The sequence below is a fragment of the Girardinichthys multiradiatus genome, chromosome 5 (genome assembly GCF_021462225.1).
Source record: "Girardinichthys multiradiatus isolate DD_20200921_A chromosome 5, DD_fGirMul_XY1, whole genome shotgun sequence".
Classification (NCBI taxonomy): Eukaryota; Metazoa; Chordata; class Actinopteri; order Cyprinodontiformes; family Goodeidae; genus Girardinichthys; species Girardinichthys multiradiatus.
In genome coordinates, this window is record NC_061798.1 from 730,889 (window position 1) to 746,912 (window position 16,024).

General features: G+C 42.0%; 1 protein-coding gene across 1 annotated transcript in view; it reads right to left on the reverse strand.

Moving 5' to 3' along the window:
- Positions 1-5,175: 5,175 nt before the first annotated feature.
- Positions 5,176-16,024, reverse strand: part of p2rx3b (purinergic receptor P2X, ligand-gated ion channel, 3b) — a 102,278-nt gene continuing 91,429 nt past the window's right edge. The window contains exon 12 of the mRNA XM_047366460.1: positions 5,176-6,574. Coding sequence (XP_047222416.1) covers positions 6,455-6,574 — 120 coding nt within the window. The 3' untranslated portion in view covers positions 5,176-6,454. The remainder of the gene's footprint in view (positions 6,575-16,024) is intronic.

Genomic DNA, 16,024 nt, shown 5'->3' on the forward strand with positions numbered 1-16,024 from the left:
CTTCAACACCATCATACCAGACATCCTCCACCAGAAGCTCACCCAGCTCAACGTCCCAGCCTCCACCTGTCAGTGGATCAACAGCTTCCTGACGGACCGACAGCAGCAGGTGAGACTGGGGAGCATCTTCTCCCGATCCAGATCAATAAGTACTGTTGCCCCCCCGGGATGTGTTCTATCCCCACTCCTCTTCTCCCTGTACACAAATGACTGCACCTCATCGGACTCGTCCATTAAACTCCTTAAGTTTGCAGATGACATCACTGTCATTGGACTGATCCAGGACGGTGATGAGTCTGCATACAGACAGCAGGTGGATCGGCTGGTACACTGGTGTGGTCAGAGCTACCTTGAACTGAATCCACTCAAGACTGTGGAAATGGTGGTTGACCTTCGGAGAACACCACCCCCATACACCCCCCTCACCATCCTCAACAACACTGTATCGGCCGTGAACCATTTCAGGTTCTTAGGAACCACCATCTTTGAGGACCTGAGATGGTCTTCGCACATAGACACTGTTCGAAAGAAGGCCCAGCAGAGACTGTACTTCATGAGGCAACTCAAGAAGTTCAACCTTCCACAGGAGCTGCTGGTCATCTTCTACACTGCCATCATTCAGTCTCTCTTGTCTTCATCCATCTCAGTGTGGTTTGGCTCATCCACAAAACAGGACAGGTCCAGACTGCAACGAATAATCAGGAATGCAGAGAGAATAATCAGGGCTGACCTTCCCTCCATCCAGGACTTATACAGGTCTAGGGTCAGGAAAATCTCTGCAGACCCCACACACCCTGCACATAAACTGTTCAGAGTTTTACCTTCAGGCCGCCGCTACAGAGCACTGTTCACTAAAACCAGCCACCACAGAGACAGTTTCTTCCCCCAGGCTGTTTCTCTGTTGAACATTCAATAGAGTACAAAACAACAGCATACAGATGTTGCAAATGCACCATTTTACTATAAATGTGTATATTGTACATTGTAAATATGTATATTCTGTAATACAAAAACAAAACCAAAGAACAAAGAGCAAAGTGTACCGGAGTCAAATTCCTTGTTTGTATGTACGAACTTGGCAATAAAGCTGATTCTGATTCTGATTCTTGCGTAATGCCCTATTTTGCCACACCTCAGACACACATTGCTTTGTGTGTTTCTGAATCCTCCCCCTCCTCTGCTCCCACAGCCTCTAAATCTTCCCCTCCCCCTTGATGAGTGTGCTGCCACTTGTTGCAATGCTATTAAGCCATCTTGCATTGTGAATGTGTCTGTTTTCCTGTGTGGCTGCGTTTTGTGTGCATGTTGTGCATACTCCAACGCCTGGGTGACAGTACCTGTATCCTGATGAACCCAATGTTGATCTATGCACCGTCTTAGCTCAGGTTTTAATCCCTGCAAAAATGCTCTCTTCAGCTGCTGTTGATATGCCCCGCCTTCTAACTCATTGTATGGTATGGCAGAGTTTGCCCTGAAAACGCATCTCATTCTATCCAAAAAATCTTGTGGGTCTTCCTCATCTTTCTGTTTACATTGTGAGATTTTGCCGTAATCTGCTGTTTGTGTGTATTCTGTTCTGATCCTGTTGTAAAGGATGCGTAAGGCATCTGTTAAACCAGCTGAATTGTGCGCCATTGAATTCCCCTGGGCATCATTTCCAGTGAAATCTCCGGCTACTCTACACCAGCGATGGCCGAACAACTGAGTAAAACACTGGAGCATTTATCTGTCATTAAGATGAAAACTTCCTCTGAGTTCTGTGATGGCTGCTAAAAACTCCTGTACACCTTCCTGTATGGGTGGAATACCTTTTAAAGCGGCAGTTCTGTCTTCCTGTGTCTATGGCCTATACACTATATGGTTTGTGGCAGTGGATTATTAGCGTTACCTATGTTTGGATTTGCTACTTCAACAAGAGGAAATGTGTCTTCCTCTATATTTTTCCCGGATGGGTGATATTTCCGTTCGCAAGCCAGTAGGACATCATTTGGGTATAAGCCGGGGTCAGTAGTGGTTTTCATTTTTTTACTCCTAGTTCGTACGCCTGTGCTGCCCCAGAAATTAGGAGACCAGGAGCTCTGTTCTTCTGTTTTAAAAGGGTTGCTTGATTTATCTGGCTTTCTCTCAGGGGTTTGAGGAGGTGGTGCGGCTGCGCCTTCTTCCTCCTCCTCACGCTGCACCACTGCCTGTGGAGCAGGCGGCTGCGCTCCTGGAGGCTGCCGCCTTTGCTGTCTGAAGGCAGCTGTAGTCTCCTCCTCTGGCCGCACTAAAACTGCGGCTGTTAACTTTTCTTTTCGCTTCTCCCTCTTATCCTGCCTCTGTATGTCTCTCAGCTTGCTCTGTTCCAACCATTTTTCTGAGAGTTTATATTCAACCTTCCTTTGTTCTTTCTTTTGTGTCTTTTTGGTTTTCGTTATTTCTGATTTTAGATCCCCTGTAATTTTAAAACATCCTTTGTGTCTAGTTTGCCCAAAAACCCATGTTTTTTATTCTACCTACAGCAGATCATGCCTGCTCCCTCCCCATAATTCTCCATAAATTTTACATCTCCCTCCAAATTATTTTTCTGTTTACTTTGTTATTTTCCCATTATGTTTTGTGTTAGTTTAATTATAGTATGAATGTCCCAGATCTGCTGTAAGACGGAGCGCTACAGGAGATCCTTCCTGCCCACAGCCATTAACATCTACAACGGCTCTTTGAGGAAACCTTCATAATATGAGCTATAACAACATTTAATTTCCCTTTGGGATTAATAAAGTATTTTTGAATTGAATTTGAATTGAATTGAATAAAAGATCACTGGCATGAGACTTATGGAGAGGACATTAACACGCCCTTCTACTGCGACTAATTTGCAGCGGTGTTAATTTTCTGGAATGAAATCCGACCTTAATCTCCAAAGTCACCAGTACGTAGTTTTAATCTGGGCAAAAGAAAACACAGGACTAGCAGAATCCTACTATGATTCTATTAATATGCTTAGTCCTCCATACACACACACAACATAGTCACACAGTTACTTTCAGGTACCATACAACAGATTTCTGATTTATTTTAACACCATGAGCTCTATCTTCTCCCCTTAACCTATTTTTATAGCGCTTATTCTATCCCTTGCTGGGGAGCAATCCTCAATCGTTTTATTTGACCCCCTTCCTGGCGGGGCCCTACCTAATTTATCGCTATTCCCTTCACGGCGGAATAAAACCTTCCCAATGCAGTGTCCTTAACGGCGACACACTACCAACGACTTTTTCTTATCTTATGTATTGTATTTTCAAACTCTCACCTCGGAGTTGACTTCTTGGTGATTCTCTGGATCCTGTGAGAGTCACCCCGCGCCGAGGAAGGCAATAACCCACTGGCCAAGTGTGAATTCACACACCGGGACTTTCAGCCACTCCGGCTAATGGAGGCTGTGCAGCAGTGCTTCACTCGACGTCAGGCTTCCCCCACGGATCCCAGAGTCACTGTTAAAGCAAAGAAAATAAGGTTATTGAATCTTTCCGGCTGCGGAGGACCAAGTTAATGTTAGGTATTATTAAGTCAACTCAGAGCCAAGAACGATACAGAGTCAGTTTTACTTGCAGCAAGGGTAGCTCACTTTGCAGTGCAGACTACAAAGTTTTGACACCTTATTTCTTTATTTATGTGCACAGTTCAACAGACAGTTCAGACAGTGTGTGTGTGTGTGTGTGTGTGTGTGTGTGTGTGTGTGTGTGTGTATGTGTGAGGCTGAGAAGAGGCTGGTTCTCACAGAATGTGATTCAGCCTCTGGTGTGTGTGTGTACAAATAGATAACGAAGATCCCACACACACAGGGAGGACTGCGTACCAGAGCATGATACAAAGCAGAGTTCAGCTGCACTTAGCACAAAGTTTTTACATGAGTGATAACAAGTTTTCGCACCCATCCAACAATTTACTTAAATTTATATTATTTACATCCATTGTCATGTCTTAAATTTTCAAGATTCTGTTGACTCAAATATTTAAATTTATTCCAGTCTGCCTTATAAAAATTCCATTTCTTATTTATCATTATTTTCTTAACATTTTAGGTCAAACCTGTTCTGATCTTAATGGGATAATTAATGATCACTCCCTATTGTTTTTTTTTTTTATCAATATCCCACTCACAGAACCAGCTAATGAATTTGAAACAAAAGGTAAATTGATAGAAATAAAAGATTTTGTATGTCTTATTGATTGAAGGGGAACAATAATTAATTCTACATTTGAGCAGATGCTCAGCAGAGTCAGTAATTCTATGACCTGTCCATTTTTATCATTTCATTTTCCCCTTAGTGTGCTATCAGCACTAACGTCCCCACACACACACATTCCCCACATTCCTTCCTTCCTTCCTTCCTTCGTTCCATGCATTACAATTCCTCCATCAATTCAATTGATAATGTTTTGCGTGAACAACTATATACTCCAAACTTCACCTTTTCCTGATATTTGATATTGAACTCCTTGCTTTATAAGTATCCTACACCACCCTCCACTTCCTTCTGGTCCATCCCTTCTTAAACTGTCGTAGCCTTTAATAACAAAATCTAATGTTGGTTTTAACCATGTTTTCTGTATACAAATCACCTCTGGTTCTCTTCAAGTCCAATAATATAACATTTAAATTCATGTCCATTAGCTACCAAACTTCTTGCACTCCACTGTAATATTATCATGCATTATCCCCTGGGTTTCCTGTTCTCACCTCTGTTTCCAACCTCTTATTAATATTCTGCCAAGATCTCTCTTTGAAACCCAGAATTTTTTCTCAATTCTGAGTAGCGCTCAGAATGATGGGCAATGTGAGAATACTGGGAAACAAGCTGAATTAACTCCATGCCCTACAAAGGACCCAGCCAGAGTATCAGGATTGCAGTATTATGTTCTCAGTGTTTCTTTTTTTTTTCTACCGTGTCCTGTCCAACGGAAGAGCGCTTGTTGTCTGAGTGCAAAGAAAAAGCCCAACAGATTTATTTTCACAAGTGGGGCATTAAAGCTAACCCTTTAAAGCTCTGCTTGATATTTATAAATTAAACTTTATTTATTTTGGGATTATTTCAATTGTTACAGACTTGGAGACAGAAACGAAAAGGAAAAAAATAAGAAGCACGGAAGAGAGAGAGGTGGGGCAAAAAGGAAAAGGGGAGAGAAGGAGAAAAGAATGGAGGAATAAAAGAAGGATGAAGAGAATACAAGATAACACCCTGCTGCTTGCTTCTACACCTGCAGAAACATTCATATTATTCATATTATCATTCTACACCCGAGCAGATGCAGCCATGGACCCAGAGACCTGAGACCTCAGGACACATCACTCCCCAAGCAGAGGCCAAGGGTCCAGGCCCCGGCAAGCAGCCACCGGAAGTGAGCCAGCACGCACCAAAGCACCCAGCCCCCAGCCCCCACCCCCTGGACACCGAGAACCACAAGTACACCAGCGGGCAGAGACACCAATCACCGGCAGAGAGTGTGGCGGAAATTAACTGATCCAGGAGAGGGAGCAGCGCAAGACCCAACCTGACACAAAAAACAGGCACACAGTCACAATCTCACATTCCCACCCTCATGCATACACATAAAAACACTCACACCCATGCAGCCAACGTAAAGACAAACAACAATGGATATCGTACACTCACTCACACTCCCCATACATACTATATACTCCCAGGCCCAGGTGCCGATACCCCATAGGGACAACCAGACCCAGGAATGTGTGAGGTCTTTGATGTGTAACTCATAATACAATTTGTGCACTTGTACTTAAGAATCTGAAGATGTGTAACTGCTGTTTTGTATTTGTGAAAGACTGAAAAAAAATTCTACAGATACAAAATTCCTATAGCATTACTGTCTGTTATTTCAAATTCACAGTTACGATGCACAAATAGGTGTGCCCCAAAATTACCTTCATGGACAACAGTATGCAATGACAAAGACATTTCGTATGTATTATGTGATCAGATGTTTTTCTTTTTCTTTGCTGGATTGAATGAAAAGCCATTTCACTTTGAAATGTAATTTATTTTGGTTTGATTTTGTAACAGTCTAACCAATGTGTGTGTGTGTGGTGGTGGTGGGTGGGTTGGAGGGTTGGGGGTGGGGGGGTGTTGCAGTATCATTGAAATGTTCATCATACAGTGTACTGTCTATCTTCATGCTTTTGTACTGAGATAGATAAATGTGTATAAGAGGAACTATAAATGAACCAGTTGTTTATTGCTGTCATTTTTATGAGCTACTAAAAAAAAAAAAGTCTAATTAGCCTTTTGGCAACTGGCTCAAAAATCTTACTAAACATGACCACATGCAAAGACAGTCATGCTTTTAAACTGCATACAGTTTATATAGTTTTGTCTTTGTAGTTTTAATGCTCTCAGCCTTGAAAGAGCCTGTGTGATGATAAATTGAAACCACAGCCATCCTTCCTTTCCATTTAGCTGTAACGCTCAATAGAAAAAGCCCCCGAGTCACTTGACTTGAAGGGTGTTTGTCTGAGAGACAACTGGGAGCGATACAAGCCATTACTTTGGGAGTCCAATGAACTGTCTGACACCTACAGAAGAAGAGAGAGAGAGAGAGAGAGAGAAAACTTGAATTTATTTACACACTTACAAAAAAGTTGCGATACATAAGACAGGGAGGTAATAAAATATATAATAAATGGATTCAATGTAAAAGAATAAATCTGCTCATCAGTATCATGAACATACATTCATAGCAACAAAGATAGGTGTGGTTTACAGGTGTATAAAGACTAAAACTCAAGGCAAATTTCTGTTTAGAATAAATACATTTCATTGTACCTTTCGAGCTGTCACCAAGCCTTTTATTAAAAAAAAACCACAAACATATCTGCAAAAATATTCAGTCAACATACTGTATTCTAACACAAACAAGAGAAACTTCAAAAAGTCCAAATTAGAGAAAAACTACATCAAATAAAAAATCAATGGTAACAGCTTTTCTAGTATTTTTATACCTACATGCAGAGGCGTACTTATAATCATAATAATTGGTTTCTTTAAAGATACCTTGGTCATTAATCTACTTTGGACAACCCGGTGCCTAAGTATGTACTAAGATAATGAAGAACTTGGTTACTCTCAAGAATGAGACTTGGACACTAGATTTAGACAGCCTTCTTCTCTCTGTGACTTACATAGCCCATTCAAACGGATTGTGGAAAATTTGAAAGCCTTCTTCAGTGTGTTTCAGTGCTCCTTTGACCCACAGGACCCACAGCTGTCCAGTAACACCACATTTTATCTTCCACCTCAGCCCTAGACCCTTCTGCTTCTACATGTTTGCCTTCAACCATATCAGAACATGCTGATGCTTCCTTTGCCACCCAAGAAGTTAGGCGAAGATGCAACTGGAGAGACTGAATCGGAATAAGGCTGCAGGTCCAGATCATGTCAGCCCTAGAGTCCTGAAGGGCTGTGCAGAGCAGCTCTCTGCAGCACCTCTTCAATCTTAGCCTGGCCCAGAAGAAGGTTCCGGTGTTGTGGAAGACCTCCTGTCTTGTTCCAGTACCCGTCAGTCTTCAATGACTACAGACCTGTTGCCCTGACATCCCACATAATGAAGGTCCTAGAGAGACTCCTGTTGGCCCACCTGAGTAAGCAAACAGTAAACCATCAGGGCCCCCTTCAGTTTGCTTATCGCTGTGGAACTGGAGTTGAAGATGCCATCATACACCTGCTTCAACAAACCCACTGTCATCTGGACAAAGCCAGTAGCACTGTGAGTATCATGTTCTTTGATTTCTCCAGTGCAATCCAACCAGATTTGCTTTGCCAGAAACTCCAGAAGATTGAGGTGGAAGCCTCAACAATCTCTGAAGGGTTGTGAGTCTAACCAGGTAGTCAGCAGCACAGGAGCATCACAGGGGACTGTACTCTCAACATTCCTTTTCACTCTGTACACCTCGGACCTCCAGTACAAGACAGACTCCTGTCATCTGCAGAAATACTCGGATGATTCTGCAGTTGTGGGGTGGATCAGAGATGGACAAGAAGCTGAGTACAGGAAGGTGGTGGACCGCTTTGTGGCATGGTATGGAAACAATCATCTCATCTTGAACATGACTAAAACAAAGGAAATGATTGTAGATTTTAATAGAAACAGGAATAAGTCAAAAACTATTTCCATCTTGGGAGAAGAAGTGGAGGTAGTGGAGGAGTATAAATACCTCGGTGTTCGCCTGGACAACAGACTAGAGTGGAGATGCAACTGTGAAGCCATCTACAAGAAGGGATAGAGCAGACTGTACTTCTTGAGGAAGCTTAGGTCCTTCTGTGTTTGCAGCAAGATGATGTATATCTTCTATAAGTCTGTTGTGGAGAGTGTGATCTCTTCTGCCATCATCTGTTGGGGAGGCAGAATCAGAGCCAGAAATGTAAAAAAGCTCAACAAGCTAAGAAGGCTTGCTCTATTCTCGGGAATCCTCTGAAGCCTCTGGAGATCATTCCTCAAAAAAGGATTCTTCATAAAATAAAGAGCTTATTGGAGAATTTTGAGCATCCTCCTTAAGAGACTCCTGCCATCAGAGAAGGGGAAGCAGCATCAGAGCCAGGGACTTAAAAAAGCTCAACAAGCTGATAAAGAAGGCTGGCTCTGTTTTGGGGACTCCTCTGGAACCTCTGGAGATCATTGTGCAAAGAAGGATTCTTCATAAAATGAAGAACATTATGGAGAACCCTGAGCATCCTCTTCATGAGACTGTTCTACAACAACAGAGTGTCTTCAGTCAGAGGCTTCTTCAGATGTGCTGTAAGACGGAGCTCTACAGGAGATCCTTCCGGCCCACAGCCATCAGCATCTACAATGGCTCTTTGAAGAAACCTTCATAATGAGCTACAACAACATTTAATTTCCCTTTGGGATTAATAAAGTATTTTTGAATTGAATTATTCCCACACTATCTGTAGCCACTTGCTTAATGTTTTTTTGTGTATTACATTTTTTGTAGTTTTGGAGCCGAGGGTGTCAGAATTGGGGGCCCAGCTGCGCTGTTGAAAAACTAGCAGATAGCCGAGGCCCCTTAGCCCTCACGAGACACCGAGGGTAGCTCCACGTACCAGTCCTTCAGCAGAGCCAGCACAGCCAGGACCTCAGGTTGGTTGGGTGACGGTACGTAGAAAGCATAGTCCTAGATCACTGACACAGCTCTGCTGAAAGTTAGTCATTTTCTACCGCCTATTCCATAGTGGGTCACGGGGGAGCTGGTGCCTATCTCCAGCAGTCTATGGGCAAGAGGCAGGGTACACCCTGGACAGGTTGCCAGTCCATCGCAGGGCAATACACAAACAACCATGCACACTCATTCATACGCCTTAGGGTAATTTAGATTAACCAATTAACCTAACAGGCATGTCTTTGGACTGTGGGAGGAAGCCGGAGTACCCAGTGAGAACCCACGCATACATGGGGAGAGCATGCAAACTCCATGCAGAAAGACCCCCGGCCAGGAATCAAACCCAGGACCTTCTGACTGCAAGGCAACAGTGCTACCAACTGCGCCACCGTGCAGCCCAGATCTGCTGAAAGTCACTATTGATATTCTTATGGCCTCAGATAATGGACGTGTGTACTTGAATGACTTTAAATTTTCTGCTTCTAAATTCAGACAAGACAGATGTTGTCGTCTTTGGACCGGAGTCTTTAAAAAAGAAACTGCTTGGTCAATCACTTAACCTGGATGGCATTGAACTGACCTCCGGTAAATAATAAATAACCTTGGTGTTATTTTTGACCAGGATATGTTATTTAAATCCCATATTAAACAGGTTTCTAGGATTTCCTTCTTTCACCTCCAGAACATTGCCAAAATTAGAAATATCCTATCCAGGAGTGACACTGAAAAACTAGCCCATGCATTTTTTACTTCAAGACTGGACTATTGTAACTCTTTACTATCATGATGTCCACAAAATGCAGTTAAAAGCCTTTAGCTGATTCAAAATGCTGCAGCAAGAGTTGTGATGAAAATTAAAAAGAGAGATCATATTCTCCTACTTTAGCTTCCCTTCATTGGCTCCCGGTTAAATCCAGAATAGAATTTAAAATTCTCCACCTCACATATAAACCCCTTAATGATCTAGCTTCATCATACATCAAAGATCTGATTGTTCCATATGTTCCTAACAGAGCAATTCGTTCTTAAAGTGCAGGTTTACTGGTGGTTCCTAGAGTCTCTAGAAGTAGAATGGGAGGCAGATCCTTTAGTTATCAGGCTCCTCTCCTGTGGAACCAGCTCCCAGTTTTAGTCCGTGAGGCAGACACCCTTGTCTACTTTTAAGGCTAGGCTTAAAACTTTCCTTTTTGATAAAGCTTATAGTTAGAGTGGCTTAGGGTATCCTGAGCTATCTCTGTAGTTATGCTGCTATAGGCTTAGGCTGCTGGAGGACATAAGGTAAGGTAATGTAAGTTTATTTATGTAGCGCTTTTCAGCAACGAGACACTCAAAGTGCTGTACATACAATTACAATACAATCACAAAGCAAATAAACACAGATACGGACACAGAAAAACAAATCAAATGATAAAATCAAACAACAGAGGTAATTTAAAAAAGTAAAATAAAAGAAAGAGAATAGAATGATGGACAAGAAAATGAAAGGAAAATTGGACTGAAAACGCAACTAATCATGCCTAGATGGCACAGTCAAAGGCAACTCTAAACAAATAAGTTTTTAATCTTGATTTAAAGCAACTTAGGGTTTCGGTGCTTTTACAGTTTTCTGCCAGTTTATTCCAGATTAGTGGAGCATAAGAACTAAAAGCTGCTTCTCCATGTTTGGTTCTGGTTTTGGGTACGCAGAGTAGATTTGAGCCAGAAGACCTGAGAGGTCTGGGTGGTTGATACACTGACAACAAGTCTGTAATGTATTTTGGTGCTAAGCCATTCAGTGATTTATAGACTAACAGAAGTATTTTAAACTCTATTCTCTGAGCTACAGGGAGCCAGTGTAAGGACTTTAGAACCGGGGTGATGTGCTCCATTTTCTTAGTTCTAGTGAGGACGCGGGCAGCAGCATTCTGGATCAACTGCAGCTGTCTGATCAACTTTTCAAGCAGGACTGTGAAGACACCGTTGCAGTAATCAATTCTACTAAAGATGAATTAGTTTTTCAAGGTCCTGCTGAGACATTAGTCCTTTAATCCTGGAGATGTTCTTTAGATGATAGAAGGCCGACCTAGTTACTACCTTTATGTGCCTCTGAAGGTTCAGGTCTGAGTCCATCACTACACCCAGGTTTCGAGCCTGACTGGTGGTTTCTAGCTGTATTAACTGAAGATGTGTGCTAACTTTTAAATGCTCTTCCTTTGGTCCAAAGATTATTACTTCAGTTTTGTTTTGATTCAGCTGAAGAAAATGTAGGCCCATCCATGCATTGATTGCTTCTAAGCATTTACCCAGCGCTTGAATGGGTTCATGGTCACCTGGTGACATCGTAACGTATAGCTGTGTGTCGTCTGCATAGTTATGATAACTTATGTTGTTGTTTATTAAAATCTAATGAATAGGAGGGGCCCTAAGATGGACCCTTGGGGAACGCCACATGTGATTTTTGTGCTCTCTGATGTAAAGTTACCTACTGACACAAAAAAGTCCCTGTCCTTCAAGTAGGATTTAAACCAGTTGAGTGCTGTACCAGAGAGGCCGACCCAGTTTTCCAGGCGCTCTACTAAAATGGAGTGATCAACAGTGTCGAATGCTGCATTAAGGTCCAATAATACCAGCACGGTGGTTCTTCCACAGTCTGCATTTATACGGAAGTCATTGAACACCTTGACAAGAGCAGTCTCTGTACTGTGGTGAGCACGCAAGCCTGACTGGAAGACATTGAAGCGGTTGGTCGTTGTCAGGAAGTTGTTTAACTGCTGAAACACAGCTTTTTCAATTATCTTACTGATGAAGGGGAGGTTTGATATAGGCCTGTAGTTCTGTAGTAGCAGCTTGTCCAAGTTGCTCTTTTTCAATAGAGGTTTCATAATTGCTGTTTTTAGGGCCTGGAGGAAAACACCTGACAAAAGGGACGTGTTTATTATTTGAGTTAAATCAGATGTTATTACAGGCAAAGCTTTCTTAAGGAAAGCTGTGGGTAAAAGATCGAGACAGCAGGAAGAAGAGCTTAGTTGCTGTACGATTTCTTCTAAGATTTTGCAGTTTATTTGGTGAAATTGGGAAATTTTGTCAAAATCAGTTCTAGTTGGAGACAACAGTGGTACTGGAGTTGATGGTTAAAGGTTTCAGCAGCACTGTCCTTAAAGATGCATTTTCTTATCATCTTTCTTTGGCAAACTGAGTCATTGCAGATGATGCTTTCAAAAATAACAGAAAAGTGGTCAGATAGAGCAACATCAGTTACAGACACCTTGGAAATGTTTAGACCCTTACTGATGATCAAGTCCAAAATATGTCCCTGTTTGTGCGTTTGCTGTTTAAAATGTTGAGTCAAACCAAAATTTCTAAGAGTGTCACATAGATCTATTGCCCCTCTGTCTTCAGGATTGTCCATGTGAATGTTGAAGTCTCCCACAATAATTAAACAGTCATAGTCAACACATATCACAGATAAAAGCTAATTAAAATCACTGATAAAGTTTGTTGTGGACTTAGGAGGCCTGTAAATATTCAAGAACATGGTTCAGACAGGGCTCTCTACCTGGAGAGCCAAATATTCAAGAGTCAAATTTGCTCAGAAATACTTTTTTACACTCTAATAAATCTTTAAACAAAGTGGCCACCCCTCCACCTTTCCTTTGCTGTCTGCTCTCACAAAGAAAATTGTAGTTCGGAGGCGTCGCCTCTATCAGAATGGGAGCTTCATTAAATTCATGTAACCATGTTTCTGTTAAAAACATAACATCAAGATCGTGGTCAGTAATGAAGTCATTGATTAAAAATGATTTTCCTGACAGAGATCTGATGTTCAGTAAAGCCAGTTTATATGACTTAGTTGTTAATATTAACTCTGTGTCTGGTTGTACCTGACAGTTTATGGCTTTTGTTGATTGTTTATTACTGTCTATTATCCTTTTGGATTTGTTCTTTCTGTCACGTATAAGCACAGAGATTTTACAACTATCTCCTATTAGGGGCCCAAGTTTTTCCTGGACATGCTCATTTCTGATAGAGTTACCACTGGGGCCCAGATTGTATCACAGAGAAGTGATTTGAAGGTCCTGATTAGGAGGAGATAGATTAGGAGGTGCTGGACCTCGGCCACGGGGGGTGTTTAATGGAGAAGATGTCAGAGCCATTTGGGTCCCGATTTTAAGAGCTCCTTTCATGTTATCAGAATCCAGTAAAGCAAAAAGCGGGCTCAGTGGGGAGTTGGGAGAGTTCTGTGCGGTCTGGGTTGGGGTCTGGGGTGACGGGGGTTTACCGGGGTTGTCGGTCCGGGTCTGGGTTTGGGGGGATGGGGGTATAATGGGGGGGGTCCACTTCTCCTGTGGATTTCGACGGGGAGACCTTTTGTGATAACTTCTCTTTCTCAGCCAACTGGCTGATTGTTTCTGCTGGAGCTGTTGGAGGCAGCGTTATCATTGTTGTTGATACTCCATGTTCTCTGCTGAAGGTCGAAGCTGCTGGCAGATTATTTACTGAATAGAAGAGATTAAATGAGAGACGTCTGGCTCCTGGTTTGTTCAAACAGAAACCATCTTGCTTGAAGAGTTGTCTTTTTTCCCAAAAAATATTAAAGTTGTCGATGACGTTCACAGGTGTGGTGGCACGTGTTTTTTTCAACCACTTATTAATCATCAGAAGTCTGGAAAAAATCTCATCTCCCCAGACAATCGGTGCAAAGAGTCTGCTGAGAAACACCTTGATATTGAGACCTCCAACAATATTCAGAAGACGAGTGAAATCCTCCTTCAATCCTTCTGATTTTTTCTTAGCCACGTCATCCATGGCTCCACAGTGTATAATAAGGTTCTCTAGAGACGGGTGCTTTTCTGTGATTGCAAGAATATTCTCTAAGATATCAGACACCATGTTACTGGTACCAATCATAACTTCTGTGTTTTTCTTGTTGCAAAAGTTTTTAATCCCATCCACAGCTGTGTTGCCCACTATAAGGGTTCTTGGTCTGGTGGAGTACTTTTTCTCTGGCAGCTTAGGAGAAGACTATTTAGAGTGAAGGTTGTTCTCAAACCTTTTATTGTTCTCAGAAGATGGATCATTTTCCTGGTTTTTATTCTATAGTGGAGCAAGTCTGTTTTGGAGTGGAATTCCGTTGTTTCCAGCTGTCTCACTCCCATCAGTTGTTGTGACAGAAGCTCGCTGTCGAAGTCTCCTTTTCCCAGGGGAAACCGGGGCATTTCTCTGTAATTCTGGCCATTCTAATTTATTTAATTGCTGAGATCTTCCAGTGAGTCGTCCACCTTGATTTTTTGGGCATGCCCCTAAAACATGCCAGGGGGGTCTGCCGGTAGGTTTATTCTCAGTGTTCTGATTGCCGGCTGAGTTGTTGAGCTGGCTGTCACTGTTTGGGATCACAGGCAGAGTTGAATCATCGCTGTACCCCATATTCACCTCCACATTCACTTCTAGTTGGTGGATTTTCATCTCCAAAACAGCCAATTTCTGTAAAAGTTTGTCGAAGTCCTCTGTGGTGAATGGAGGCATTTTGTGCTGATTAGCTGGCATCAACTTGTCCTGCTTTCGAGTTCGATTATAAAAACATCAAAGTCCTTTAATAAAATCATAATAATAATAATAATAATAATCCTTGGGAGTCGCCGGTAAGAAGTTGTTTTAGTCCAATATTTCCGTAATTTTGGCTAAGAGATAAAAAGTTAGGAGTAAAAGAATGCAAGCAAGCAGGGAGCTTAGGAGAAAAGTGTCTGAGCAGGCAGAGAGGCGGAAGCAAAAAAACATAATGACCACTTTCACCTCTTCGCTACATTCTCACACTACTCTCCAATTTTGCATTATTTGCTGTTATTTCAGCTTCTAACTTTATGTTCTCTCCCTTTTCTCTTCCTAGAAGCTAGACCTGGCCTGACTCTGCGTCTACCTGTGACACCTTTCTGGAGAGGGGCATCGTCCAAGCTTCTGCTGGCAACAACTTAATGCTCACCCTCTACCGATGATCCACATGGCCGTGTCTTTCAGTGTTTAACCCTTTCTCTCTCCTAGACATAGCTACTGACTGAGCTTGTGCTGTGACTAACTCTATGTGCTTTCTTTCAGACTCTAACCTTGAAAACTGGCTCAGAGTTTATCTGGTCAGACCCTGTAATTTTCTCTGGTCCCCTTCCTGATCTGACCATTGACGACATGTTTAGCCACATGCTGTCATTCAACTGCTGGCTGTCTAGGTGGTGTCCTAAAAAGAATTTGGGCTACATTGATAATTGGTGAACATTTTGGGGAAAACCTGGTCTGATCCAGAGATGTGGCATCCATCCCACTTTGGATGGAGCAGCACTTCTTTCTAGGAATCTGGTCGAATTTATTGGTTCTCCAAAATTCTGACAACCCAGGATTTAGACCAGGAAGCAGGGTCGTAGTTTGACACTCCTCTCTGCAGCATCTATACTGTTACCCACTGTTTACCCTATTAAGACAGTGTCTTGCCCACGGCCAAAATTGAATACATTAAAGAATATTCTAAATGAGGAAACTATGAAAATCTTGTGAAAATAAATAAAACTCACACAGAAAAGATAAAGATAAAATGTGGGTTATTGAACATCTCTCTCTTCAAAGACTTTGTTAGTTAAGGACTTGATATGTGACAATCAGATTGATTTATTTTACCTCACAGAAACCTGGCTCCAGCAAGAGGATTATGTTACTATAAATAACTGAACTCCTACTAATTTAAAATTTTCATATACCTAAAAAAACTGGGCAAGGAGGAGTAGCAACCATCTTGCAGTTTGATTTATTGATTAGACCCAGATCAATTAATAGCTACAACTCTTTAATCCTCTTTAATCCTTAGTTTTCCTCATCCAAATTGCAAAGCACTAAAACCACTTCTGT